This window comes from Ictalurus punctatus, chromosome 9 (genome assembly GCF_001660625.3).
Source record: "Ictalurus punctatus breed USDA103 chromosome 9, Coco_2.0, whole genome shotgun sequence".
Classification (NCBI taxonomy): domain Eukaryota; kingdom Metazoa; phylum Chordata; class Actinopteri; order Siluriformes; family Ictaluridae; genus Ictalurus; species Ictalurus punctatus.
The window spans coordinates 3,387,501-3,415,371 of NC_030424.2; the positions used below are offsets into that span (position 1 = coordinate 3,387,501).

At 41.4% G+C, this 27,871-nt stretch overlaps 1 protein-coding gene across 7 annotated transcripts in view; it reads left to right on the top strand.

Moving 5' to 3' along the window:
- Positions 1–27,871, top strand: part of ppp1r13ba (protein phosphatase 1, regulatory subunit 13Ba) — a 38,023-nt gene that overhangs the window by 3,495 nt on the left and 6,657 nt on the right. The window contains exons 2-12 of one of the 7 annotated variants that reach the window (XM_053682874.1): positions 1,129–1,299; positions 6,099–6,246; positions 6,643–6,753; positions 9,109–9,176; positions 17,739–17,840; positions 21,075–21,249; positions 21,916–22,097; positions 23,164–23,304; positions 24,132–24,321; positions 24,828–24,929; positions 27,315–27,406. In XM_053682874.1, the coding sequence (XP_053538849.1) occupies positions 1,129–1,299; positions 6,099–6,246; positions 6,643–6,753; positions 9,109–9,176; positions 17,739–17,840; positions 21,075–21,249; positions 21,916–22,097; positions 23,164–23,304; positions 24,132–24,321; positions 24,828–24,929; positions 27,315–27,406 (1,482 nt within the window). Of the gene's footprint in view, positions 1–1,128; positions 1,300–2,879; positions 3,094–6,098; positions 6,247–6,642; positions 6,754–9,108; positions 9,177–12,595; positions 12,957–17,738; positions 17,841–17,890; positions 19,800–21,074; positions 21,250–21,915; positions 22,098–23,163; positions 23,305–24,131; positions 24,322–24,827; positions 24,930–27,314; positions 27,407–27,871 lie in introns of those variants that run through there. The other 6 variants (XM_047157491.2, XM_053682876.1, XM_017475667.3 and 3 more) reach the window with 6 other exon arrangements.

A 27,871-nucleotide genomic window follows, 5' to 3' on the forward strand; every position in this document is an offset into this window, starting at 1 on the left:
CTTCTACCTGGTGGGTTTATAAGCTTCTACCAGGTGGGTTGAAGTTATGACCATCTTCCCAGTGGGTATGTGTTTAAGCTTTTTGGTATACAGTGTGGTATACTAAAAAGCAGTATACTTTTTGGTATACTCCTACTGAAGCTATTTAAATACAACGATCGATCATCTGCACACTCGCTCATCTCTACTGCGATCAAGACTCATGGTTCCTCATGAACACTGAACCCACTGAGCAGTAAACGAGGGTAAATCCAGGGCATGAGCGCTAGCTGCAGTTTGGAGAAGCATTGTATGGATGATGGGGATTCCTGAGGAAGGCTGTATGCTTAGTTCGTAGTGTAGCTTGGCGTTTGTGTGTGAATTCACTAAACATGGTGAGGTATTTGTATGCCAAGTGCTAATACATTACACTCCAGGCGGCTTGTTTCCACTATAGATCTGTACAGGCTTCGACATAATCCTCATATAGAGTCTAAGAACACGCTCGCGTCTGAAATTCCTGGTAGAAACAGAATGATTAATTTATCAAGTGATAACTTTTCATTCGAAGGTTTTGGTTTTCAGTAGGTTGCGCTATCAGCGTTCAGTATGTTTGGAAAAAAGCAAGCATGTTTACAAAAAAAAAAAAACTTGTTGCAAAGATTGATAGTTGTATGGCAGCTAGACATTTCTTTTATGCTCGTCACTATTGTGTATACTGGCAAAGCACACCATTAATGGTGTAATCATTTCGGATGTACTTCTCAGTGTGTACCCTTATACTGATATATTGACACAACATTAATGTTATTTATTATTAAATTCTCACTTAATAGTGTGTGACTGAATGGGGAAAATATACAGTAAGCAAAAATATACAGGCTCCTTAACAGATATAACCAAAATGATACAGTTGATCATCACAGGAATGATCAATAAGTCAGGGAATGTTTAACACTCAGCTTCCACCACTTTAGCCATCTAAGAGCCATGAACTGTTCGAAGAACTGTTGAGGCACCCTTTTTATCAGTCATAGGGGGTTGATGAAGGCGCGATCAACACCCTGTTTAATAATAAGACAACCTCTAAATGGGATTTCACCCATTCCATCTGAAATCCCAGCAGTCTCTCCCTCACTTTCCACACAGGGGGAAAAAAGAAAGATGTCAGCGACGTTAAAAGCTCAGAAGATGAAGGGCACTGTTTACTGCAATTCATCACTGCGTTGGAAAGGGAAACATTCGTGTTTCCACGGAACCAGCTGTTACCACGGAGACGCTCTTAAAGTTCAACACGGGGAAGACGGGACAGTAAATCAGGTGACTGTTTACTGTGTTCCTGGTTTGGCAGTGGATCTTACAAACAAACGTCTCAGGATCGGATTCGTAATTCTTTCCTCAAAGTGAAGGGAGAAAAAAATGATAGAAAAAAAACACTTGTACTAGGTTACATACTGAAATGTCGACTTCCTCTGTTCTTTGATTAGATCTTTGTCCAACCTTGCTGAAAGCTGCTGAGTTGAGAAGGCATGGTGGTTATTTTTTTTTTTTAATAAGGTCGCGCGAACAGTACTCTAGCTCCACACTCACCAGAGACACCAACAACCTCTGATGCATCCTTTCAGGCTTTATTTTTCCTCTTTAAGTCTCATACACATTTATCGTGAGGTTGTACACAATGCATCAAACAGTAAATGGGACATAATTGCAGTTTTGAACGGAGAACCGAAGAAACGTCAGACCACACACACACACAATAGAATAGGTTACCTAATTTGCATACAATTGAGAAACTCTCAACTCAAATATGTCTAATAATATCTCAACTCAAATATATCACGGACATACGTCGAAAATGGACACTTTTCTGTCCCTTTGCCACTTAACCACAATGCCAACTCCTGAAATTTGACTTTGTCCTTGTACAAATTAAGGCTTGATATTTGTCCATTTTTTTCAGAAGCATGTTACGTAAGCGTGCGTGTGTGTTTTTCCCAGCTTTATAAATAAACGTGACTGGACGAATTTGCAGTACATTCTGGGAAACCGGATGTCGTGATCTAACTTCCTCCGTATGGTTTGATGCTACTTAGAGCAAGCCAAGACAAGAACTTTTGGTCTTTTATTGAAACGGTGTGTGTTTTTAGAGACACCGCTAACAGATGAGTGACGACGGCGAAGTGCGCGTACGTCTGAGCTTCTTCCTGCCAGTGGCCTGCTTGTGTTTCCAGATTTATGAGTGGTGCGGCTTTGCGTTCTGGCACGCGCTTGCCTCCTTCTTTGGAATCATCAAACCTGAGTGTCGAACAGGCGGAGAAAGATGAGAGCGAATGAATGTGTGTGTACGTGTGTGTGCATGTGTGTGTGAGGGAGAGAGAGAGAGGCTGCCATTTTTGTCCTGGCTTCCCTGCCTGTTGTTGGGTCGTCATCATATCGCTCATTTCCCTTTACTGATAAGTTTAATGGGACGTGAGACCTCGTGTACACTGATATCAGTGAATCTGATATCAGCAGCAGGTCTGTTTACTGTCACTAGGCGCCTCTTATCTGTCACTAACACCTCCTGTGGTCCTGGGGAATGTCATTACAGCAGGAGAACTGTAATTTAGACACACATTCCCAAAACAGCCCCATGTATCCTTATCCACCCCATCCAAATAACCCTGGTGTCAGCCTCTTCCTCAGCTAATCAGTCATACACACTCCAAAAACAAGTCCTCCCATGTGGACACCACAAATCTACACCATGTCCTTGTTCCTCGTCCAGTATCTCCTAAAAACACTTAACGAGAGAGAGGAGTCCCAATGTTGACGCCACCCCCCCACACACACCAAATCTCCCCTCCCATGTCCCGTGGCCACCCTCCTACCCCTGTTACCCCTCTCACACACGCTTACAGAGAGTGAACGTCGAAGGTAAATGGCTGCTCCTGCTTTCTCCTGCCTCCCATCCAGGACTCCATGAAGCGTTTTTGGACTTTGTTCGTCCGCAGGCTGTTCGATGCTTCCAAGGCCAGGCCGTGGCTCCAGAAGAGAATCCAGAAGAAGGAGGAAAAGACCGAACACAACAGCATCAACACGAATGGACACGAGGATTCAGCCGGGCCAGATAAGGTGAAGGATTGACGGGATGGATAGAGGGAGGGATGAGATACGAGAGTCGAGACGATACGAGAAGACGGACACCACATTTAGGGTTTTAGCGCTTAAAATAGCCAGACTCGTCTGACAGCGGGGAGGGTTTAGCAGGTTGACCTCTCTGACCGCGGTGTTTACGCTAGTGCTGAAAGCGAATGGGAGAGCATTCGGAAAATGTGGGGTATTTACGAGGAAAGTGTGTTGAGAAATGTTGTATGGTGCAAAACTTTACACACCCTATACGCTATTATCATAAGTAACAAAAATGATGAGTGTGTTTTTAAGGAATGTTTTAATAGGGATGTTAAGGAATGTCAAAGTAATATAAATGTGAACTTTAAGAAAACATTTGATTTTATTTTTCAATTTTATAGGCTCGCAGCAGACATTACTGAGAAATAAAACATGCTGCGATTCCATTTTTAAGTCGTTACACGCTTGCGTAATGAGGCACGTTTAAATATTTCAAGTATGGCAAATTGATGGGTGTGAAAACTTTTAACTTTGCTAATAAAGAGATTAAGATTACTATAATATTTATGGATGATAGCAATATTTGGAAAACGCAATAAACATTCATGAATTATGTTTTGTACATGAACAATAGACGTTTAGAATTTTTTTTTTCACCCAGAAATCAAGGGGGATACAAACTTTCGCACTGTAAATTGTTAAGTTCGACGTGCAAAAAAGGTGTAAGTCTAAGAGTTAGTTTGGGGCTCTTATTGCTAAATGTATCCTGGTAATATTTTTCACGTTTTATAAAAACAATATAAATTTCTAGAAATTTATTCCATGGCCGTGATTGGTCGGTCGAGTTTAAATCAACCCTGGAACCATGTCAGTATGTAACCACGATAACTAGCACGAATAATAGTTTGGACTACCTGCCCTCTCATACTTAAATGAAAACAATAAAAATAAACAAGGATTTCATGATGAAATAATGCTTTATAGGCTAAGGTGTGAGGAGACGTTTTAATTGGAAGCAGCATGAAATGATATGCAAAATAAAATCAGAGAAAGCTACTATTTTTATTTTATTTCCGTTATAAGGAAACAAAACTGTGCATTGTGAGTAGAGTTTTGTGCAAATTAGCCTTCTTATTATTTGTTTTTAGCCCCAAAATTAAACAACACGTCTAAAATGATGCTTTGGAAAGATGTCTTGTGTAGTTTTTTATTTATTTATTTTTAATCTGAAACCTCTTGGCATCAGTTGAGTTTGAAGAAGGGATGGATTATACATTCTTTTAATGATAACATTTTCCTTCTCTGGATTTATTTATCATAGCAAATTCTGCTTGATGCCTCCAACCTCCTGTCCCCCCCGCCCCGCCACACCACCTATGTTTTCATCTCCCGATAATATCTGGATTATTATAGCCCAACCCTGTAATCCAACTCTTACAGAATCTTAATCTGGGCTTGTTTGTCTGGAGCAATGCTTTACGTCTGAGAAATGAAAAGAAAAAGAGAGGAGAGTCTCTATTCCACTTTGGGGTGTGGATGGAATTCATGCTGGACTGATGTGTTTATGTTTCAAAGAGATGGACGTGAGGACAGATGAATCTGTTTAAAGACAAAAGTATGAAAAAGTTGTGAGATTTTCCAGAAGCTCTCTGGATCGCTGGCTTTATTGTGCGCACTACACTGTGTGTGTGTACGTATGTGTGTGTGAGAGAGAGAAGCCTTTTTGTGCAGGACCCCAGCAGAAATCTTAAAAAGTGGCCTCAAATGGGGGTTGTTATGTAACTCCTGTGTAAATTTAAGATAGTTGGTCTTGGCGTGACGCAGCCTGAGATGTTCTCAGTGCCCTAAATCTCGTCTGAAAGTCGGGCTGGTTGACGTTATCAGCGTGGGCTTCATCGTGTTCTGGAAGTGCTTGTTTTTAGACTTTCTGAGGGAAAAGGAAAAAGCGGATTCTGTATAAAAGCATCATGATATCATTTTACTGTTACTAAAGACCCTACACTGAAACTGTACCAAATCTTATCTTATATTCTCTTATCTTATTGAGATGTGGTTTATTATGGTTTTGTATATTAGCTGAATGTTTCAGTGTTCTGTAACCAGTACGTCTGTGAGATGTGTTTTCAGACTTGGCCTGAATAATGAGTGCTGCTGGGTTTATTGTCGAAATCATGGTTCAATAGTGTCCGTTACAGTTTTTGAACAATTTAGGAGTCAATAGATACATCAGTTTATTCTCCATATCTAGCTGGCAAACCATAACATGCCTTTCTCTGCTATTGTGAACCTGTGAAACAGGAAGTTACCTGACAAGTTTGACAAATCACCTCATTCCATACCCGACCCTGTGACCCGATCACTTTCCTACAGCTTTTACAATGAACTCTAAGTGTAAATGGCTTCAACGTTGGGCAAGATGCCACTTGTTGTGTTTTTCCAGATTGTCATATCAGGATCTGTATATGCCCATATTTATAGACACCTGACCATCACACCCATATGTGCTTGTTGAGCGTCCCATTCCAGATTTATTCCTCCTTTTACTCGACTCTTCTGCGAAGGCTTTCCACTAGATTTTGGGGCGTATCTGTGGGGATTTGTGTTCGTTCAGCTACAAGAGCGTTGGCGAGGTTGAGGTCAGGCGCTGATGTTGGGATGGCGAGGAGGTTCCAGGTCCAGTTCGTCCCGAAGGTGTTCAGTGAGGTTGAGGTCAGGGTTCTGTGCAGGACACTCGAGCTCTTCTACCTTCTTCCGACCTGAACACACCACGTCTTCCTTGCATGTTGTGTCATGCTGGAACAGGTTTCGGCTTCTTAGTTCCTGTGAAGGGAAACTGTATATCTACAAGAAGAAATAATTCTTCTGATATGAGGTTAAGGATGGTACAGTCTGCCCATGATTCACTGTGTTGTTTGTAGGCACAAAGCTAGTCAGAAACTTCATATTACCATAAGCAGAATGTTATCAGGATGGCGTTCTTATTCTCGCTCCTGTCTTTCCTCCTCTAGAGCTTCATCCCTGTGTTTCTGAGCTCCAGCGAGAAGGTTCTGACTGAGGTTCCCGTCACTGCTGAGACACGGTGTAAAGACGTGGTGGAGTTCTGCAGGGAGGCCGGAGAGAGCGGCTGCCGCCTCGTGCAAGTCTGCAAAGGAAAAGGTTATTACTACAACTCAACAGTTCGCTAATTGTAGTATTTCTCTTCCATCTCGAACCCATTAGATCATTATGAAGATCTACTGTATACAACCTACGTTAGAACTTTCTAGAACTTTCACCTGTTTCGTAATTAAGTTAATCTACTTCGTCTAGTATAATATTATAAACATTATAATGCTTCGTTATATTTATCATTTATTTATTATATTATGTATTTAATTATAAACATTTAGAATATTTTTTTTTCCCTCTGCCTATTTTTTTTGAGACTATTAATAGATTAAGTAATACTGAATAAGAATCAACTGAGTGATTGTGTGTTTGTGTTTGATAACTGATTACATATTGTAACTGATTAGATTATAAAGTAAACATGGATGATGTTTCCGGCTGCAGAGAGTGCAATACCTTCAGATCACCTGATGCTGGATTACCTGCAAAAATTGGGTCAGAGGAGGCAGGAGGTGAAGTTTTACCTACGACACGAGAACGAGCGCAACAGCAAGGGTGAATAACACACACACACACACACACACACACACACACACACACACACCTGTCCTGGATAAACATTACACCCCATGTGGGGAAAATTCAATCTGCTTGGCTTTGCACAATCAGGCGGGTGACTGAAAGTATTTTACTGAAAGTATCAATGTGTGTGTGTGTTAAACTTGTATACTATTACCACAGAGGCCCTGATTTAATAAGATCCTAAGTAAAGAAACTGATTTGTGTGTGCAAGACGATAAGGTGTGTGTGTTGTAAGTGGTTGCGTTCTTAGTCACTTACATAAAGAGAAGAAGTCATGGGAGGAAACAATATTTACGTGAGGTTTCCACATGCTCTGATTGTTCTAGATAGTCGTGACTAGTTCGGATCTCAAACAGACTTCGGGGAAAAATACAAAAATAAAAAATGATTAAATGACACTGAAAATCTGAGGCAGTGAAATGCTTGAAAAATGTTCAAAATACACGACTGTGATAAACTCTAATAAATTAAGGCAATGTTTGTCTTCAAATGGCAAAAACATGCTTGGCAAATTTAATACCTGCCCTTCAATCGTAGTAATTTGCACATAGTCTCTGTTTTTAAGTGAATTTCAGGCTACAGTAAATCACACTGCAGGTAGGACATTATTGCATTTGTCTTGACTCCGTCTTCTTTAGGTATAAATGCAGAAAATATAGAAGATAATTTGTTTTTTTGGGGCCTTTTTTTATTTTATTTTATCAGAGCCTACTGTAAGTGTAGGTGTGTGTTCAGTTGTGTTAAGAGCTCTTTCATATACAGTATTCATATACATATAGAATAATGTGATGAGGTTTCTTCCTTAGACACTTAGATTCTTTTCTGAGATTGGTGTTTAGGCTCAGGCTTTGTCCTATTTGGAGAGGAGCCTATTTTCCATCACACGCACACACACACACACACACACACACACACACACACACACACACACACACACACACACACACACACGTGTGGCTCTTGGAGTTGCATAACTAATCACATTTGTGTGTGATTTGTCTTCTCGCCACTGACCCAACCTTTCTACTCGAGGCGGATGTGAGAAGCACGCGCTCGTCATTTCCCCTCGTCTCATGTGGAAGCTCATTGAGAGAGATGGCGTGATGATTGAGGGTGAAAGGCTTGGTGACTCTGTGTCTGTAGTAGGGCAATGTGACAATGTGATATCTATATTGTGATAAATGACATCTTGGTACACATTGTTGCTCATCAACATGCAGCTTCAAATCTAAATTTAGAACAACTATTGATATTATGTTCTGTGAATAATTTTTATTTTTTATTTTTTTGCCATTTCCTCCTTAATCCATACTCAACTACCGAGCATAGAAGAAATTTATGTTACAATTTTAAAACTTTGGAAGCAACAACTTTTACAAAAAGAAGGCCTACACACACACACTTTTTTTAAAAATAAAATAAAAAATAACAAAAGAAGAAAACCCAAGAACTGCTAATGCTTCTCAGTCAACATAAATTCACATGTTGCTCAGAGTTCCCAAAACCAAACTCATCACCTAGAGCTAGCTAACGTGATATTCACAAAACCATTATATTTCCAGTAAAATTACATCACATTGAGATGCTAAATAGTAAAAATGCAAAATATGTGGGGATACAATATGCTAAATACTAAGAATGCTAAATACATATGGATACATGATGCTGAATGCTAAATACATGTGGATACATGATGCTAAATGCTAAAAATACTAAATACATGTGGATACATGATGCTAAATGCTAAAAATACTAAATACATGTGGGTACATGATGCTAAATGTTAAGAATACTAAATACATGTGGATACAATATGCTAAATACTAAGAATGTCAAATACATGTGGATACAAGATACTAAATACCAAAAACACACCATTGCATATGTTTAGAACTAATGTACATTGTTGAAATGTAAAATGCTTATATATTCACTCAGTGAAGTTACATGATTAAGTTACATGTTTGTTACATGATTAATTACAGAGTCTCAACTAATAAAGCGTAATGCTGAGGCAGGAGATCAGACACACGCATCAGACACAACCACGTTTACATTCATGTTCTTGTTAAAGCTTAAAGTTTATTTAAAGCTACCTCAGGTAAGATTAGTGAAAAATACCGCCCTCTCTGGTAGAAACATGATATTGCAAGCGACATATAATATAATTTATGTACGTGTTGTTGTTGTTGTTTTTGTTTTTAAAAAAAACTAAATGAGATGATGTTTTGTCTCCTGAACGTTCTCATTTGTAACTCAGCTGATCTCCTGCTCACTTCAGTGCTAGAGTGAACTTAAATGAGAATCATTTTGTCTTGTGTCCTTCAGGGAGACAGACATCTGAGCAGCTGAGCAGAAAGATGATGGGGAGGATGGACAGATTCTGTGTGAATGGGGTATGTACATACACACTTCAACTTCCTGTTGACCCTCTGTTTGTGTTTTGCAGTAATAAAAATGAGCGTAACATTTATGCCATATATCATCTTTTCATCTCACTTGTGAAAACTTTCACAAAAACAGGTGAACAATAACGCACACTTTCCCTCAGCTTTTCAGTAAACATGTTTACTGTTTACTCACCACTTATTTCAGCTCTTTATATGACTCCATCCTGCTCTGTGAAGCTGCTGGTTATTTCTCAAACCTGAGAGCTGTATTTTAGGCTTTCAGATATGAAATGCCTGCACTTCCAGTGCAGTTCCTGGTTTTCAATTCTTTTATTAATCATCTTAAATCAAAAGGTTTAATGTTCAGATTTACATTCTTTCTGTGGGATTGCTATGAGCTCATCACTTTCTTCCTTCCTTCCTTCCTTCCTTCCTTCCTTCCTTCCCTTCTCTCTCTTTCCTTCTTCTTTTCTTTCCATCTTTCTTTCTTTCTTCCTTTCTCTTTCTTTCTATCTTTCTTCCGTCCTTCCTTCCTTCCTTTCTTTCTTTTTCTTTCTTTGTTCCTTCCTTTCTTTCTCTTCCTTCTTTCTTTCTTTCTTCTTTTCTTTCCGTCTTCCTTCCTTTCTTTCTCTTCCTTCTTTCTTTCTTTCTTCTTTTCTTTCCGTCTTCCTTCCTTTCTTTCTCTTCCTTCTTTCTTTCTTTCTTTCTTCCTTTCTCTTTCTTTCTATCTTTCTTCCGCCCTTCCTTCCTTTCTTTCCCTTTCTTTCTCTTTCTTTCTATCTTTCTTCCTTCCTTTCTTTCTCTTCTTTCTTTCTTTCTTTCTTTCTTTCTTCTTTTCTTTCCATCTTCCTTTCTTCCTTTCTTTCTTTCTATTTTTCTCTTCCTTCCTTCTTTGTTTCTTTGTTTCTTTCTTTCTTTCTTTCTTTCTTTCTTTCTTTGTGTTTGTTTTCTTGTGTTTTCCCCTTTCCTTCTCTTCCTTTCTTCTAAGTTTTCTATCTGATTATTTCCCTCACTCATTCAGTCTTTCTTTCTGTCTCTCTCCCTTTCTTTTTTCCCTTTCTTCTCTTCCTTTCTTCTGAGTTTTCTATGGGTTGGTTTCCCCTCACCTTTCTTTCTTTCTTTCTTTCTCTCTTTCTTTCTTTCTTTCTTTCTTTCTTTCTTTCTTCCTTTCTTTTTCCTTTCTTTCTTTCTGTTTCTTTCTTTGTATCTTTTGTTTTCTTCTTTTCCATTTTTCTTCCTTCTATGAGTTTTCTACAGGCTGTTTCCCTCTTTTTTTTCTTTCTCGCTCACTATTTTCCCCCTTCTTTCCATTACGCAGAGCTTATAGCAGAAACGTGCAGTAGTTTGTTGTGGTGCTATAAGAGACTCACTGCTTCACTGAACACTGCGCTGTTTAAGTCCTGTACTTCTGCAGTAATATTTAGACTGTGATGTGCGCTGTCTCACATGACGTGAACTTCTCCACTCAGAGTTATCATAATCCATGTGATGTGCCTCGTGTTTTTTTTTTTTTTTTTTTAAGAGACAGCTGTACATGACGTGTAGTCAGGGTGTGTGTTCAAAGTTTATGTGGTGCAGTGTTCATTTTTGTGACATTTCTGTGTAAATTTCTTTCCCCATTCCTTCCTTGTGAATGTATGAATTGTCAAATGAAATCCATAAAAAAAGGAAAGTGACATCTAAATCATCACCTGTACATTGTTATATTTCCACCAAACATTTATCGAAGTGATTACTCTCAAGAGCTGGATCTGAAACGGAGTTTTAGCATGCGTAATGTGCACTACGTAGGGGATCATGTTCTACCCTTTGTAGTGAGCATATAAAGTGAACAGGAAGCCCTTTCAGAACGTAGTAAGTATTTGTTGTGAATAAACTACTTACACATGACACCACTTTTCTTTTGTTTTGACATTAGATGCTTAAATAAGTGTAAAATCTATATGTATACAGTACATACACCTATATGTTAATGCTCAGAGTGAATGTTGTGTTTGGACAAAGTGAGTTATGATGGAAGAGCTGTAGGGAGAAAACGGCAGCGATGGAAGCCATAAACACGCTGAGAATAAAAAACTACCTCAGCATGATTATGGCTTTGATTGACTCCACAGGATCGTAAAACGACTTCCTCCCACCGTCCCCTCCGCACTCCGTACAGCTCTCGTTCAGATCTGTCTTTATTTTCTCTCCAGGACGTAAAGCATCCCGATCGGATCGTAAATTACGTCCCATGGCAGGGCCACATTTACATACAGAGCGCTGAATTAAAAATTTTTTTACGGCTGTGTTTCATTCTGGATTGGATATCTTTCCAGCTACATGGCCATGCCCCTTAAGGAGGGCTTCTTAAATTCTATCACATGATGGGATACATTTTAATACGTTATCGTTTCTATAGAAACAGCTCACTCGGAGGGACTTGTACGACGAATGCTCCGCATGAACGGATTTTTTTTTTAAATTCTGTAATCATAGGGTGATACGGTGATGTTCTCTGTATGGAGACGTTCACAGAAGGAGTCTCCAGTGTCAGCGCTTTGTAACAGTCAGTAACTTTTCCGACATCCTCAGGACCGAGGAGTTTACGCTTCTTTGAGGTCTCTCGGTACCATGACGGGTTTTTTGTCTCGTTTAAACTTCAAGAGGGAGAATAAAGAGCGGCTGGTGAGGGAACGATTGTTTATAGCTGCTATAGCGCAAGTTAGAACAAGAACGAACTTGTTTTGTGGAACATTAAACGTAACCATAAACTGATAAAAAGTAAGACTTTGTAGCAGTCGAAAAAATTCTGTGCAGTAAAACTAGTAAAAAAAAAAAAAAAGTATTGTTTTACTACATAGCTAACTAGAAAATATTACTCGCAATAACCTAAAGTTTGTACGTTATTGACTTCTAAACGTCACTAAGCTACAGTTAAGCAAAACTTTTGTGGAATTCTGGTCCAGTAAACAGATTTTTGGAATTGCCTTACACGAAGACAGATATATGGGGGTCTGTTTTCTTTTTTGGCCAAAATAAGGAGCTCTGAAATTGCTCTCTAATTGCGTTCTGATTGGAAGACACTGAGAGTTCGTTCAAATGGATGAATTATTGATTTGTACACGTCAAGCAATATATGCATTTGATCAGGAAACAGAGCTCACACTTCCTGTTTTCCGTTCCCCAGATGTCGAAGGCTAGCGACCCGTTTCCGGGACTCTCGGTCGATAAGAAACGTGTTAAAAAAACAAAAAAACAATCCTGCGTTATGCAGAGACTCTCACGCATGTGACACGATAAAGCTTCGCCTTTAAGTGCAAGACAGCTGTGGCGCTGTGGTGCAGCGTGAAGGGAGGGGGGTGCTGCAGAGAAACAAGAGAGTGTGTGTGTGTATGTAAGAGAGAGAGACTGGGAGAGAGTGAGAGAGAGAGAGAGAGAGAGAGAGAAGTGCTTGCGGGTCAGATGAGCTCTGAGAGGGAAAAACTTGCGCAGTGGAAGTGTTTATCTGATAACGGAGCCATATTTTCACTCCTCATTAAGAACGCCAGGCCGTGACGTGACAGCGTTAAAGTGTTAGTTAGATTCTCAGAGATTCTACGCTGGACTGGAGGACGTGCGCTGACACACACGAACACACACACACACACACACACACACATATATATCTTAAACGGGATAAGACTCACCTGTGAGGCAGTCAGGATGGAGTGGAAGCACATCGAAGCCGTGCAGGAATTCACAGCTGAAGGACAATGCAGTAAAATTGAGGTGCGATCGTGCCTGATAAGCTGGGACTCTGCCCAGGTAAAAACCCTGCAGAGCTTCTCACTGCTCCGTGTGTGTGTGCATGTGCGAGTGTGTGTGTGTGTGTGTGTGTGTGTGAGAGTGCGAGTGTGGGTCAGGCACTGAACATTACTACATCTGCATCAGTGGAGTGGGACTTCCTCAGGGATGTTAATGTGAAACACGGTTTTAACGCGAAAAATGTAAATCGGAGTGTTTCAGATAAATCTTCATTTACTGGCTGATAAATCTTCCCAAAGTCGGCGATGTAGTGATGAATGATTCACTAATGAGTCAGTTCTTTCTGAATGACTCTTTTATGGTAATAGATAGATAGATAGATAGATAGATAGATAGATAGATAGATAGCTAGATAGTAGAAAAGGAATGAAAAATGAAGACACCCTGTTATTCTAAATTCAGAACTACGCTGTTGGATGGATGGATTAATGGATGGATGAATGGAAAGGAAGTGGGTGAACAGATGGATAAGTGGACAGATCATAACTAGTTGTGTGGGTGGGAGGATGGATGGACAGGTGGTTGGATGGATGGATTGATGTTAGATGGTTAGATGGACAGGTGGATGGATGTGGGTGTAGACAGATATATGGATGGTAAATGGACGGATTGAAGGGGTGGATGGATGGTGCAGTGGATGAAGGATTGGGTGGATGGATGGATGGATGGTTGTTTGGATGGGTACTAGAGGGTGGGTACAAGGATGGACAGATGGAAATTGCTGGGTGGATGAATGGATATGTGGATAGTAGCTGGAAGGAAGGGTGTGTGGATGGTGAATGGTTCCTCGGTTGATGCATAGAAAAGTTGATGTATGGTTGGATGGGGGCGCACATCCACTAAGTGGCTTAGTGGTTAGCACATTCGCCGCACACCTCCAGAGTTAAGGGTTCGATTCCCCCTGCTGCTGCACTGTGTGTTTAGGGGGTTTCTTCCGGGTACTCCGGTTTCCTCCCCTAGTCCACAGACATGCATGGTAGGCTGTTGTCCAAAGTGTTCATATGAATGTTGTGTGAATGGGTGTGGGAATGTGTATATGATTGTGCCCTGCGATATATTGGCACCCTATCTAGGGTGTACCCCGCCTTGTGCCCCATGCTCCCTGGGATAGGCTCCAGGTTCCCCGTGACCCTGTAGGATAAGCGGTATAGAAAATGGATGGATGGGTGGGTGATAGGAGTGTAAGTAGGTGGATGGTAGATGATAGAAGAGTAGGTGGATGAACTGATGGATGGATGAAAGGGTGGATAGGTGGAAATATGGCTGGGTGGAGCTTTCAGTCTCTTGGTTAGCTTTCACATGTCACTTTAGCTGGAAAAGGTTTCAACTGCTAGTGAGCACTGAATTACTAGTTTAGCTTTCATTAGTCTTCCACCATCTCGGTTAGACTTTACTCACTAGGCTAGCTTTGATTTGGTTCGAAAGTATTCTTTTGCTAGTTAGCCCTCAATAGTTTAGACTTTACTCGTTAATTTAGCTTTCACTCATCAGGTTAGCTTTCACTTTGATTCGGTAGTTACTTTTTATTTCTGGGTTGCTCAGACTTCAGAAAAATGTAACTCATAATCTCGGGCAAAGTGCAGTTTTTGCGACCCGAGATTAGCCCCACCCAGTTTGTATTAAAATAGGAGGAATTCTACATGTCTTTTTTTAAACATTGGTAAGTCATTAATAGTTAATAATGCGCCATGTGATTACACACAGATTTGCCTGATTGTAGTGTTGAATAAAAAGCTTTTTTAAAATAAATGTAAATCTGTCATTGCTATCTGCATAAAGACCCCTTAATGGACATGTTCACTCTGAGACACGTTAACGCGGTCTCTACGCTAAAGCCCTGACTCAGGTTTGCTGCATAAGACTCCGATTTATCATTTAGGAAATGAGGCAGTTGTTCACTGAGGCATTTCGGAGAATTGGGACAGAGCCAGTGAGTGTTAAATGCACCACAGTGACCCATACTGCGGAGGTACAGGACGCAATTTCAATTCTGATTATGATTAAATATGTGTGTGTGTGTGTATGAGTGTGTGTACAAAAGCAGGACTTCCTGTTCCCTTTCACTAGGCTTTTCCTAGTGACTGCAGACTTTTTTTCTGGCCTTTGCCTTGATGTGTTACGCTCACATCTGCACTGCAGTACAGCAGCAGCGACTAAACGTGACAGATGCAATGAATATTGTAGTGACTTTATTCTTAGTGCACTTAGTAAGTGTAACCTCTAGTGCAGTGCACATCATTTACTGGCTGATAAATCTTCCCTAAGTCAGCAATGTAGTGATGAACGATTCATTAATGAGTCAGTTCTTTCTGAATGACTCGTTTATACTTATAGATAGATAGATAGATAGACATTAGACATTTTCATTTCTTTTTATTGCTGTCTATCTATCTATCTGTCTACCTATCTATCTATTACCATAAAAGAGTCATTCAGAAAGTCATCCTGTTATTCTGAATTCAGAAATACTCTGTTGAATAGATGAATGGATGGATTGATGGATGAATGGAAAGAAGTTGGGTGAACAGATAGTTAATGTTGTTAAATGGACAGAATGCTGGGTGGACAGATGTTAGATAGACAGAATGCTGTGTGGACGGATGTGTGGGTAGAGAGATGTATGGATGGAGGTTAGATGGACAGAATGCTGGGTGGACGGATGTTAGATGGACAGAATGCTGGTGGACGGATGTTAGATGGACAGAATGCTAGGTGGACAGATGTTAGATGGCAGAATGCTGGGTGGACGGATGTTAGATGGCCAGAATGCTGGGTGCATGGATGTTAGATGGATAGAATACTGGGTGGATGGATGTTAGATGGCCAGAATGCTGGGTGGATGGATGTTAGATGGCCAGAATGCTGTGTGGATGGATGTTAGATGGACAGAATGCTGGGTGGATGGATGTTAGATGGCCAGAATGCTGGGTGGATGGATGTTAGATGGACAGAATGCTGGGTGGATGGAGGTTAGATGGCCAGAATGCTGGGTGGATGAATGTTAGATGGACAGAATGCTGGGTGGATGGATGTTAGATGGACAGAATGCTGGGTGGATGGATGTTAGATGGACAGAATGCTGGTGGACGGATGTTAGATGGACAGAAGGTTGGTGGACGGATGTTAGATGGACAGAATGCTGGGTGGATGGATGTTAGATGGACAGAATGCTGGTGGACGGATGTTAGATGGACAGAATGCTGGGTGGATGGATGTTAGATGGACAGAATGCTGGGTGGACGGATGTTAGATGGACAGAATGCTGGGTGGATGGAGGTTAGATGGACAGAATGCTGGGTGGACGGATGTTAGATGGACAGAATGCTGGGTGGACGGATGTTAGATGGCCAGAATGCTGTGTGCATGGATGTTAGATGGATAGAATACTGGGTGGATGGATGTTAGATGGCCAGAATGCTGGGTGGATGGATGTTAGATGGCCAGAATGCTGGGTGGATGGATGTTAGATGGACAGAATGCTGGGTGGATGGATGTTAGATGGACAGAATGCTGGGTGGATGGATGTTAGATGGACAGAATGCTGGGTGGATGGATGTTAGATGGCCAGAATGCTGGGTGGATGGATGTTAGATGGACAGAATGCTGGGTGGATGGATGTTAGATGGACAGAATGCTGGGTGGATGAATGTTAGATGGACAGAATGCTGGGTGGATGAATGTTAGATGGACAGAATGCTGGGTGGACGGATGTTAGATGGACAGAATGCTGGGTGGATGGATGTTAGATGGACAGAATGCTGGTGGACGGATGTTAGATGGACAGAAGGTTGGTGGACGGATGTTAGATGGACAGAATGCTGGGTGGACGGATGTTAGATGGACAGAATGCTGGTGGACGGATGTTAGATGGACAGAATGCTGGGTGGACGGATGTTAGATGGACAGAATGCTGGGTGGACGGAGGTTAGATGGACAGAATGCTGGGTGGACGGATGTTAGATGGACAGAATGCTGGGTGGACGGATGTTAGATGGACAGAATGCTGGGTGGACGGATGTTAGATGGACAGAATGCTGGGTGGACGGATGTTAGATGGACAGAATGCTGGTGGACGGATGTTAGATGGACAGAATGCTGGGTGGATGGAGGTTAGATGGACAGAATGCTGGGTGGATGGATGTTAGATGGACAGAATGCTGGTGGACGGATGTTAGATGGACAGAATGCTGGGTGGATGGATGTTAGATGGACAGAATGCTGGGTGGATGGATGTTAGATGGACAGAATGCTGGGTGGATGGATGTTAGATGGACAGAATGCTGGGTGTATGGATGGTAGATGGACAGAATGCTGGGTGGACGGATATTAGATGGACAGAATGCTGGGTGGATGGATGGTAGATGGACAGAATGCTGGGTGGATGGATGTTATAAGGACAGAATGCTGGGTGGATGGATGTTATATGGACAGAATGCTGGGTGGATGGATATGTGGGTGGACGGAGAGATGTATGGATGGAACAGAGATGGCATGGGGAATAGACGTATGGTAAATGGATGGATGGTGGATAGAAGGGTGGATGGATGGATGCTCATAATGTTAAGAAACTATCAAATTTGGCATGCAACTTTCAATGGAATTATTTATTTATTTATTTATTTTACGTGAAAGTTGGTTTTATTTCCTAATACAAAGCTCAAGATTGTCATCTTACCTTTTTGAAAGGTAAATATATCTTTTTGGTATATTCTGCTTGCAATTCTCTCACACCGGTGATGTGTGTGTGTGTGTGTGTGTGTGTGTGCATGCGTGCGTGTGCAGATGGGGCCTCCGCGTGTGGAGCTGACTCTGTCTGAGCTTCAGGAGATGGCCGTACGTCAGCAGCAGCAGATTGAGGCTCAGCAACAGATGCTTATGGCAAAGGTAAGCACCTTTACACTACACACTGCTGTTTCTGCTCCGTCTGACTCCCCGTCTGACTCACACACATCTGAACATCATTGTGCCCTGCGTTTGTTTGATCTGAGACGGGGGCGAGTCCACACTTCCTCAGTTACACACTGCGCACTGTTTAATGACCGAATGCGGCTGAATGAATAAGATGAGATAGTGAATAATACACTGGGAGTTTAAAGGGAGGTTTTGGCTCTGTTGAGCCATGTGAGAATGGGTGTGTGTGTGTGTGTGTGTGTGATAAGAAGCCATGTTTAACTCAGACAGACATGCACACATGGTCTCATGGGAATTCGGACATGTGCACACCCGGATATGTGATATGAGGACGGCGTCTCAGCTGTCTTTAGAGCTTGATTCGTCCAATCAGCCGTGTGGGCAAAGCATTTTTGTCACAGAGTAGTGAATTCCACAAGGTTTTGGAAAAGTTCCTTTGAAGTACTGGTCCATGCTGACATGACTGCCAGACATATTTACTGCAGATTTATCAGCTGCGCATTCATCCTGAAAATCTCTCGTTGTACCACATCCCAATCGTGCTCACTATTAGATTCAGAGCTGGTGACTTGGAGGACCATCGAAGTACAGTACCCTGAACTCATGGTTATGTTCATGGAACCAGTTTGAGATGGCTTTGGGACATGCTTGAAGTAACCATTATAAGATGGTTAGCGACAATACACAGACAGGCCGTGGCATTTAAACGATGCTTTCCCCACACCGTTACACTACCACCACCAGCCTGAAGTGTTGTTACAAGGCAGGTTAGATCTACATGGATTCATGCTGAAATCCATGAAATGCAGCAGAAATCGAGATTCAACAGACCAGGAGATGTTTTATTAGTTGTCAACAGTCCAGTTTCAGTGAGCCTGTACCCACTGTAGTCTCAGATCCTGGTTCCTGGCTTGCAGGAGTGGAATCTGATCCAGTTATCTGCTGTTGTAGCCCAGTTTTGGTTTGATGATGTGTGTTCTGAGATGATTTTCTGTTCACTGCAGTTGTAAAGAGTGGTTATTTGAGTCTTCTTTGGAATTGTACTTTTTTATGAGCAGATAATTTTACTCAATTCGACCATTAAAAAAAAAAATTTTTTTAAAGAAAAGAAACACAACGAGACATTTTAAGTAAAAAAAAATAGCCTCGACATTTAGGTTGGTCGAATAAATTTGGTCAAAAATTTGCAACCGTCTCAAGATTTATTCTTTGCTTCAGGTTCAAAACAGACTTCTCGTCTGTCGAAAGTGGTACGATGAATATCCTCATGGAAATAAGATACAGTCACTTTAAATTATTAATGGTTAACGATTAAAAGGTAACTTTTTTTTTTCATTGCCATTCAGTCGTGATGTCATGAGGAATTTTATGTCACTGGACTTTCATAAATTGTGGTTGAAAAGTTAAGAAAAATGGATTTGTTTGTAAACAGAGTGTATTAGAAATGTGATAGATTTCTTCTGTCCTGTACGTCACTCTGACACTGTGGCATGAGTCGACACTGACGTTAGTGTGTGAGCGTATGTGTAGAGTTTAGGTCAGTGTGTGCGTGTGTATGTGAGTGTACATGCAGGGTTTAGGTCAGTGTGAGTGTTCGTGCAGGGTTTAGGTCAGTGTGTGTGTGTGTGTGTGAGTGTATATGTAGGGTTTAGGTCAGTGTGTGTGTGGATATACGTGTGAAGCTCTGAGTCTCAAACAACAGCAGGAAAGGGCTCACTCCATGGCCATAGGAAATTACATCAGCACAAATCTGCAGCTGCCAGGAAGTGTACAGAATGAAAAGTGTGTGAAGGAAATGTCCTGAAGTTTGAAGAAAGTAGGAGGAGGAGGAGATCATATGAGCTTTGATTCATCTGAGAACTCCACCAGTCAGTCTCGAGAATGTTCATGGATACGATTTGTTTACGGTTGAAAGAATTGATCGATCATCAGGTAAATAAGCGCATGATTATTTTCAGGTTTTTTTTTTAGAAGTATTTTGTGTGTATAATAGTGTATATGATGTTATTATATGGTCATACTTTTACATTTTTAAAAGATTGTTCATTAAAACCGAGACATTTCTTTTTATATTCCCTTCACAAACTGTTCAATGTCATCTCTTAACATTGTAATGCCTGATTTTAACAATAATTGAGGAGACATAGTAGTAATAATAATAATAGTGACTAATAACTACCTGGATAGGATCTTTTTGTTTATTTAAGTCGATTACTTTACAGTGTGTTTAAATGATAAATGGGACCGACAGGAAAATAGTGCAGATAAATCCTAAATCTTAAACTAAACCCTGTATTATGAGGTAAAAAAATGCATCAGGATATGAAAGCTGAAATCCTGATCCATCGTCTCATGGTCATCTTTTGATCTCGAACCCAAATGCCTTCAGTGTAACGTGAAAACAAAAGATCTAGTCTTGCGGTTCCAGTACTTTCGGAGCGGACTGTAGTGGATTTTGTTTATTTATCTTGAAAGGTTCCAATACTTATGGAGTTCTACAGTACACAAAGCTTTACAATGATCTTTTTTTTCTTATATGAGTGAAGAAAGATAGAATGTTGTATTTTTTGTGTGTATATATATATATACATACATACATACATACACACACACACACACACACACACACATATATATATATATGTCTGTGTGTGTGTGTGTGTGTGTGTGTGTGTGTGTGTGTATATATATATATATATATATATATATATATATATATATATATATATATATATATATATATATATAAATGTGTGTGTGTGTGTGTGTGTGTGTGTGTGTGAGCGTCTGTTTGTCTGTCTGCTCATTTTGAATCTGTCTTGCTGCATTAGCGTATGTGTTCATGGTGAGAGCTGCAGTAGCGACCCTGTGGTAATATAAATGGGTTTGTTCATTCTCTAATGTGTGTGTGTGTGTGTGTGTCATTGCTTTGTGTCGGTTTATTCTAGAGTAGGCCAGTCTATGAGTCAGCAAAAAAATTCTCTCTCCATTATATATATATATACACACACACACACACATTCCCTGTTTTCATCATTGTTCATTATGTGCCTCCTTCATTGTGAGAGACAAAGAGGCCACGCCCCCTTCACTGGTTCTGTCATACACAAAGGCCAGGCCTCTTTTAATGAACTTGACATTATATTGTTTTGAAGGAGACAGCCACAGCCCTAGTGTTGCAGAGTTTAAGTGTGTGTGTGTGTGCAGGAGCAGCGTTTGCGCTATCTGAAGCAGCAGGAACCTCATCAGGGCCCGGCCACGCCCGAATCGGAGAAGCTGCAGAGGCTAAGGGAGAGAGTGGAGAATCAGGAGGCCAAGCTGAAGAAGATCCGTGCCATGAGGGGGCAAGTGGACTACAGCAAGCTGATCAACGGAAACCTGTGTACGATCACAACACTTCGTTAAAACACAAATAAAAACCTCACACAGTACAGTAGCGGAAAGCTGGAATGTTCCGGGGGCCGTCATCTTGGAATCACTTTTTTCCTCAGTGCAGTTCGGTATCGTTCCGCCCCTTTAGACCCCGCCTCCTAAAGTTAGGGAATGGAATTGTAGGACAAACCAGGAAGTGGTGATGATGAAGCTCCGCTTTGAAGTCTGTTTTAAATGTGAATGGTCACTCATCTCGGAGGGAAAATTCACTCTCGGAGTGAAAATTAAATCACTTCTAACGTCAAACTATAGGCCATGCCCCCTTCCTGGGTCTAAACTATGTGCTGGGAAAGAGAAGCGATGTAGCTGTGACTGTTTTTAAAGCTGTTTGTGCCATCCATGGTGAAAAACCACATTGGCAAGGCTGTTTGAGATACTGAACATTTAGTGCACAATACTAAACTGGTAGCTATAAGCTTCCGTTACTTGTTAGCTACATTAGCCTTGTGCAAAAGCAAACTTCACACAACAAGCACATCTTGCTGATTGATTATAATTTGGTGTAAAAGGAGCAGTGGGACAATACTGAGACTTTCTGATCTGTGCTTGCGTGTGTGTGTGTGCGTGTTTGTGTGTGTGTGCGTGTTTGTGTGTGTGCGTGTGCGTGCGTGTATAGCGGCAGAGATCGAGCATGTGAGCAGTCTGTTCCAGGAGAAGCAGGTGGAGCTGCAGCAGGCCGTGATGAAGGTGGAGCAGCTCACACAGCAGCTGGAGGAACTGAGAAACAAACGCATTACAGAGTCACAGCCTGCAGGGGGCAGCGCCCTGGAGCTCCACAAACTGTACCAGGAACTGCAGGTACACACACACGCACGCAAGCATGCACTCACTCTCTACACCTGTTAGTCTAAATAATGTCAACATGGACAGTCTGTTAGGTCCAGTGAAGGTGTGGCCTTTGTGTCTGTCAGAACAAATCAAAGGGGTGTGGCTTCAATGTTTGTCAGATCTAGTGAAGGGGGTGTGAACTCTGTACCTGTTAGTACCAAGGAAGGAGATGCATCCTCTGTGTCTGCCATTCCAAGTGAAGGAGGCATGGCCTTTGTGCTCATTAATCACGTTGAGGAGGTGTGGCCTAAGTGTCTGTCCATCTCCGTGAAGGAGGTGTGGCCTCAGTGTTTGTCACTCCAAGTGAAGGAGGCATGGCCTCTGTGCTCGTTAATCACATTTAGGAGGTGTGGCCTCTGTGTCTGTCCATCTCAGTGAAGGTGTGGCCTCAGTGCCTGTCATTCCAAGTGAAGGAGGTGTGGCCTCAGTGCCTGTCATTCCAAGTGAAGGAGGCATGACCTCTGTGCTCGTTACTCACACTGAGGAGGTGTGGCCTGTCTGTCCATCTCAGTGAAGGAGGTGTGGCCTCCATGCCTGTCATTCCAAGTGAAGGAGGCATGACCTCTGTGCTCGTTACTCACACTGAGGAGGTGTGGCCTCTGTCTGTTGGTCCCAGTAAAGGGGGCGTGGCTGCTGTACATGTCAGACACCTCTCTTTAATCAAAACTAACACAGTTTTAACAAATGAAATCTCACGTTGTATGAATGGATGTTTTACACATCACTTCATTGATCGCATCTAACAAGTGTATCAATTTGCCTAATTAACGTGGAATTAAAATAGCGTACAAGTTGAATTGTTACATCTGAAATGAAATAAACCGTTTCAGTCGGACAGAAACGCAGTGGATTGTTTTCAGTGGACTGTGTGTGTTTGGACTCTCAGATCCACAGCCATCTCAGTCAGTCATTAACAAGCATGCTAATGTATTAGCAAACATTTGCAAATCTGCTGCAGACAGCTGCTACAGCACTTTGACTGATGTGTGTGTGTCTGTGTGCATGTGTGTGTATGTTGATTTATTTGGCCCCTCAGATGAGGAACAAGCTGAATCAGGAGCAGAACAGTAAACTCCAGCAGCACAAGGACATGCTGAATAAACGCAACCTGGAGGTGAGCATGATGGACCGACGCATCGAGGAGCTGAGAGAGCGTCTCTACAGGAAGAAAGCTGAGGTGTGTCTTACAGTGTGTTAAACCGAACAGACACTCGGTGTTACCAAAAATCTAATCCCAGTTCTAAATCACTGTCCCTCATACTGCATTGCTCTGTAACCATGACGATAATCATAAACATGTTAGTAATAACCGTAATTTAAAAAAAGACGAACGTGTATAATCACTGATATGATAAAGGTTTCCGTAAGGATGCGTTTATTTAGCATTTACGGAAAGAGTCTCCAGTTTCAGAGGTAAAGCTATAACTTCCAAAATCTTCAGCACAGAGGAGTTTCTTGGTAACATGACAAGCTGCGTTTTTGTTTTTTGACTTCGAGAGGAAAAAAAAGAGGATTTCGTGGATGTTCAACATTATATGTACCTATACATGGATAAACAGTATGTGTCCTTCGTTGATATATCACATATTGTAATTGTTGACAAATTGCTGTGGTATAAGAGGAATAAAACACTTGAGGATGTGCTTCATCACACCACATCACACGTCACTCATTATTTTACTATAACAGCATGACACACAGAGTTTTCTTACTTACACGGTTAGTATTATTAAACACACACACAGATGGAGAAGAGCAGCTGTCCTGTTTAGGGTGTGTCGGAGGTCTTGGATGATTTTAGATTCCTGACTTGGGGTGTGGAAATAAAATAAGATTTCTGGCTACACACACACGCACAGACACACACACATACGTCTTACTATACTTCTAAGATCTTTCCTCAACAAAAAAAAACTAACAACCATCAAACTAAAAAAAAACCATAATAATAATCCTTTGTTCAGTATATGATTTTAAATAAGTAAATCTCTCTCTCCTCTACAGTTAGGGCGGATGAGCGCTCCCTCGTCCCCTCAGTCTGTTCCCATCACCTCTGGTCGCGTCGCAGCCGTGTTTCCCTACATCCAAGTTCCCACGGTGACTGGGAGGCAGGACGGAGGCTACCCTTTGACCCCCGACCCGCTTAAACCACACCCGCTTCCTGCCCAAATCAGCCACACTCGCTCCAGATCAGGTGAGTCTCTTTCTCTGAATGCTCCGATACTGACGTCCTGACGGTTGCTATGACGACGATCCACGCACATCTTTCCGAACTATCACAGATGCGAAGGCGGAGAGTTTTCCAGCAGTTTGCGCAAACTCTAGACCTCGGGCAGATTGGGAATTTTATCATGAAACTGCATATCAGATCGATGGATCGTTTTAATCAGTTTCTCCAAATTTCTCTTCCTGTCATTTATACCATATTCTTCTAACGTAACACTTCAGTAACACTCACCTTTTATCTATATGAAAGTTCCAGAAAATTCCACTCCATCCTCTCATCCACAATCATCTTTACACTTTATGAATTCATCCTTTTTTGCCATTTTTTCTAACACGTTTTCTTTTGTATCCTGTCATGTCTTTCCTCCTCCATTCTCTGTATTTGTTTCCCCTGTCCGTCGTCAATGTGTGTGTGTGTGTGTGTGTGTGTGTATGGGGTTTTTTGGTTGGATTGGTGTGTGTGCACAACCTAAGACGTCGATAGAGTGAGGAAGCCTGCGGGACCGTGGAAGGTCTCAGACCTAGACGTCGTAGTGAACCGCGAGGTGACCCTTGACCCCAGAGACCATCCCACCCGTGAGTTTACAGCTGTGGTAGTCGGTGAAAAAAGTTTTGAGTTTTTCTTCGGCTATTTCTGTGTTTTGTACGGTAGTTCAGAAATAAAACAGAATTTTTAACGTCTGAAGGAGTAAAGGTGAGGCAACAGGATTTTCAGTTGAAAATCTTGAAGATGTTCCTTCTAGAAACATCTGAGATACTCGTTCGATTGACTTTCTTTTAAATAAAACAGCACATACAGAAATACTAGCTTCTAGGATGGCAGGGGTAGGAGCTTAAGTGCCTCTGGATAGTAAAGTACCTGAGAACTCCTCAGAGCGCCTGTAGAAGGAAGAGCTTGTGCTCTTCAGATTGGCTGTAGATGGAGTTTGCGCTCTTCAGACTAGCTGTACATGGAGCTTGCACTCTTCAGACTGGCTGTAGAAGCAGCATGTGGTCCTCAGATTGGCTGTAGATGGAGCTTGTGCTCTTCAGATTGACTGTACATGGAGCTTGCGCTCTTCAGACTGGCTGTAGAAGCAGCATGTGGTCCTCAGATTGGCTGTAGATGGAGCTTGCGCTCTTCAGATTGGTTGTACATGGAGCTTGCGCTCTTCAGACTGGCTGTAGATGGAGCTTGTGCTCTTCAGATTGGCTGTAGAAGGAGCATGTGGACCTCAGATTGGCTGTAGATGGAGCTTGTGGTCCTTATGATGGCAGAAAAAGGAGTTTATGATGCTTAGGATGGTAGGAGAAAGAGCTTAATGTCCTTATATTATGGTAGGAGAAAGAACTTGTCGTACTAAAAATGACAGGAAGAGGAGCATGAATACCTCACATTAGTGGGAAAAAAGAAGTTTGTAGGCTTCAGGATGGCGGAAGCATCAACCTGTGGCTCTCAAGATCACAAGAGTAGAAGCCTGAGTAATTCAGTATGGCAGGAGGAGCAGATTTTAGAGCATGGTACAGTAACTATTGGTCCTCAGGATAGGTACGCAATTAGAGATACAATTGATGCTGAAGGCTGCAAAATGTCAACTCTTTGGGAATATACAGTATGTAGATGTAGCAGGTAGTATAGCTTGAAGATGTAGGAGAAAGTAACGCAAAAAATTTCCAGAAAAAACAGGACATTTCTGACAAACCAAGTGCTTATAGGAGGTGAACCTATGGTTCCTGGTTCAGTGATTGAGGAACTTTAAAACTGACTGGACTCTTCCATTTTCAGCCCTGTCATCAAACTAGCCTTACCATATTTATTATAAGATATTCCTAAGGGGTTCCAGCTTTCATCCCAACAAAAACAACAACCACAACGACACGGTTTGACCTCCTCCACCCTGAGAACCACGGCAGATGAATTAAACGTCCTGTTTCTCTGGAAACGTTGCGTTCTACAAGTCTACAACTTCTACTCCATCCACTATCTCTAGTATCTGAAGTACGCTGCAGTTACGTCCTATATTTATTATACACCTCTACAAGGACAAGTAACAGCTCCGGGATTAAAATACGATAAGAACAGAGTGGCCTACTTCTTAAAGAAGTGAAAAGATAAAAAGCATCTCCTTTCGGTTGGCTTTTGCTTTAATGTCGGTCCTGTTTGAAAACGGGACGCTGGAAACAGAGGATCGTTTTACTGTGGACCTTTCACGCTGATCCAGTTCTCGTTTCAGGAAAGATGAAGCACAAACTTTTCTCTTTTTAGCTGAACACATCTGAGGTTCTGTTCCTTGGTGTGTATGTACAATGGTTTAAACCTGCTCTATGTATTATTCAGAAGAACAGAGGAAGTACACGCAGTCTGAGAGTGTGTGAGAGACTTGGCTGGGGGGGGGAGAAAAACTTCACAGGAGTTCAGAAGGTCATTGAATTCAATGGAGGCTGCAGCTGCTGTTATGTAACTCGATTTATTTTCGTAGGAGGCCCTGAGCAGGTTATAACAAATTGCATCATTGAATTAAGCCTACAGTAGCCTCTCAATCCTCGAAGTCACAGCCTGACATGTTTAACCTTTCCTGCTTGGCTTCGAATGAATTTTTAGTAGTCTGAAACGGATCACAACGTTACAGCTTCTGTAAAGAACGTACTGTTTTTGAATATTATTTTGTATCATAGAGATGATGCTCAGGCCAAAATCGAAAGAGATGACCCCAGGTCAATGGGAAAGTGTCACTCTTTGTCAATACACACACAAACACGCGCACACACACACACACACACGCACACATAAACAGAGCGCCATTGTAATCTCTTTAGCCTGATCTGGGAAGAGGACGCTCCACAAATACACTCCACGCCAAGCCGTGATTAGCGGAGTCTTAAGCGTCGAGTGTTTAGTCTTAGGTGTGTTGTGTCTCTGAACATTTTGACCGTTTCTGTTTATACCTCATTTCTCCCCTCTCGCTCCGTCCTACCTTACAGCAAACGATGCAAATTGGAACATGGCCTCTCTCAAAGCCCCGGACTGGAAGGATACGAGGCAGAACCCGGGCAAAATGGCTGCCGGTGAAAAGGTGAGACGTTGAACTCTGTATGACACCGAGTTACGCAGTTATGTTTAATTCTTTCTTTATTTACGTTAATAATCCTTAACTCTTAGTATACGTTATAATGAAGTATAAGTTTAGTTCGTTTTTAAGCTAAACGTTAAGAATTCATGGTGGACGATTCCACACTTTCTCTCCTTACTCACGAAATTATTACACTTTATTTAATTATTTAGCGTATTGTTTTCCGTGTAGTCATTAAATAATATTTGCAAATAGAGAACTATTTGTTTAATGGCATTAATTATTTACAGCGCTTTTTTTTTTTTAAACTTAACATTAATATTTAATTTTTATTGAATTATTTATGCATAATATGTTTTAGTATTTATTTCAATTCTTAGTATTTATTAATGTATTTATGTAAATGTATTTATTTATTTATTTATTTATTATTGTATTTATTTGTGCTTTTGTGATCGTTCGTGTCAC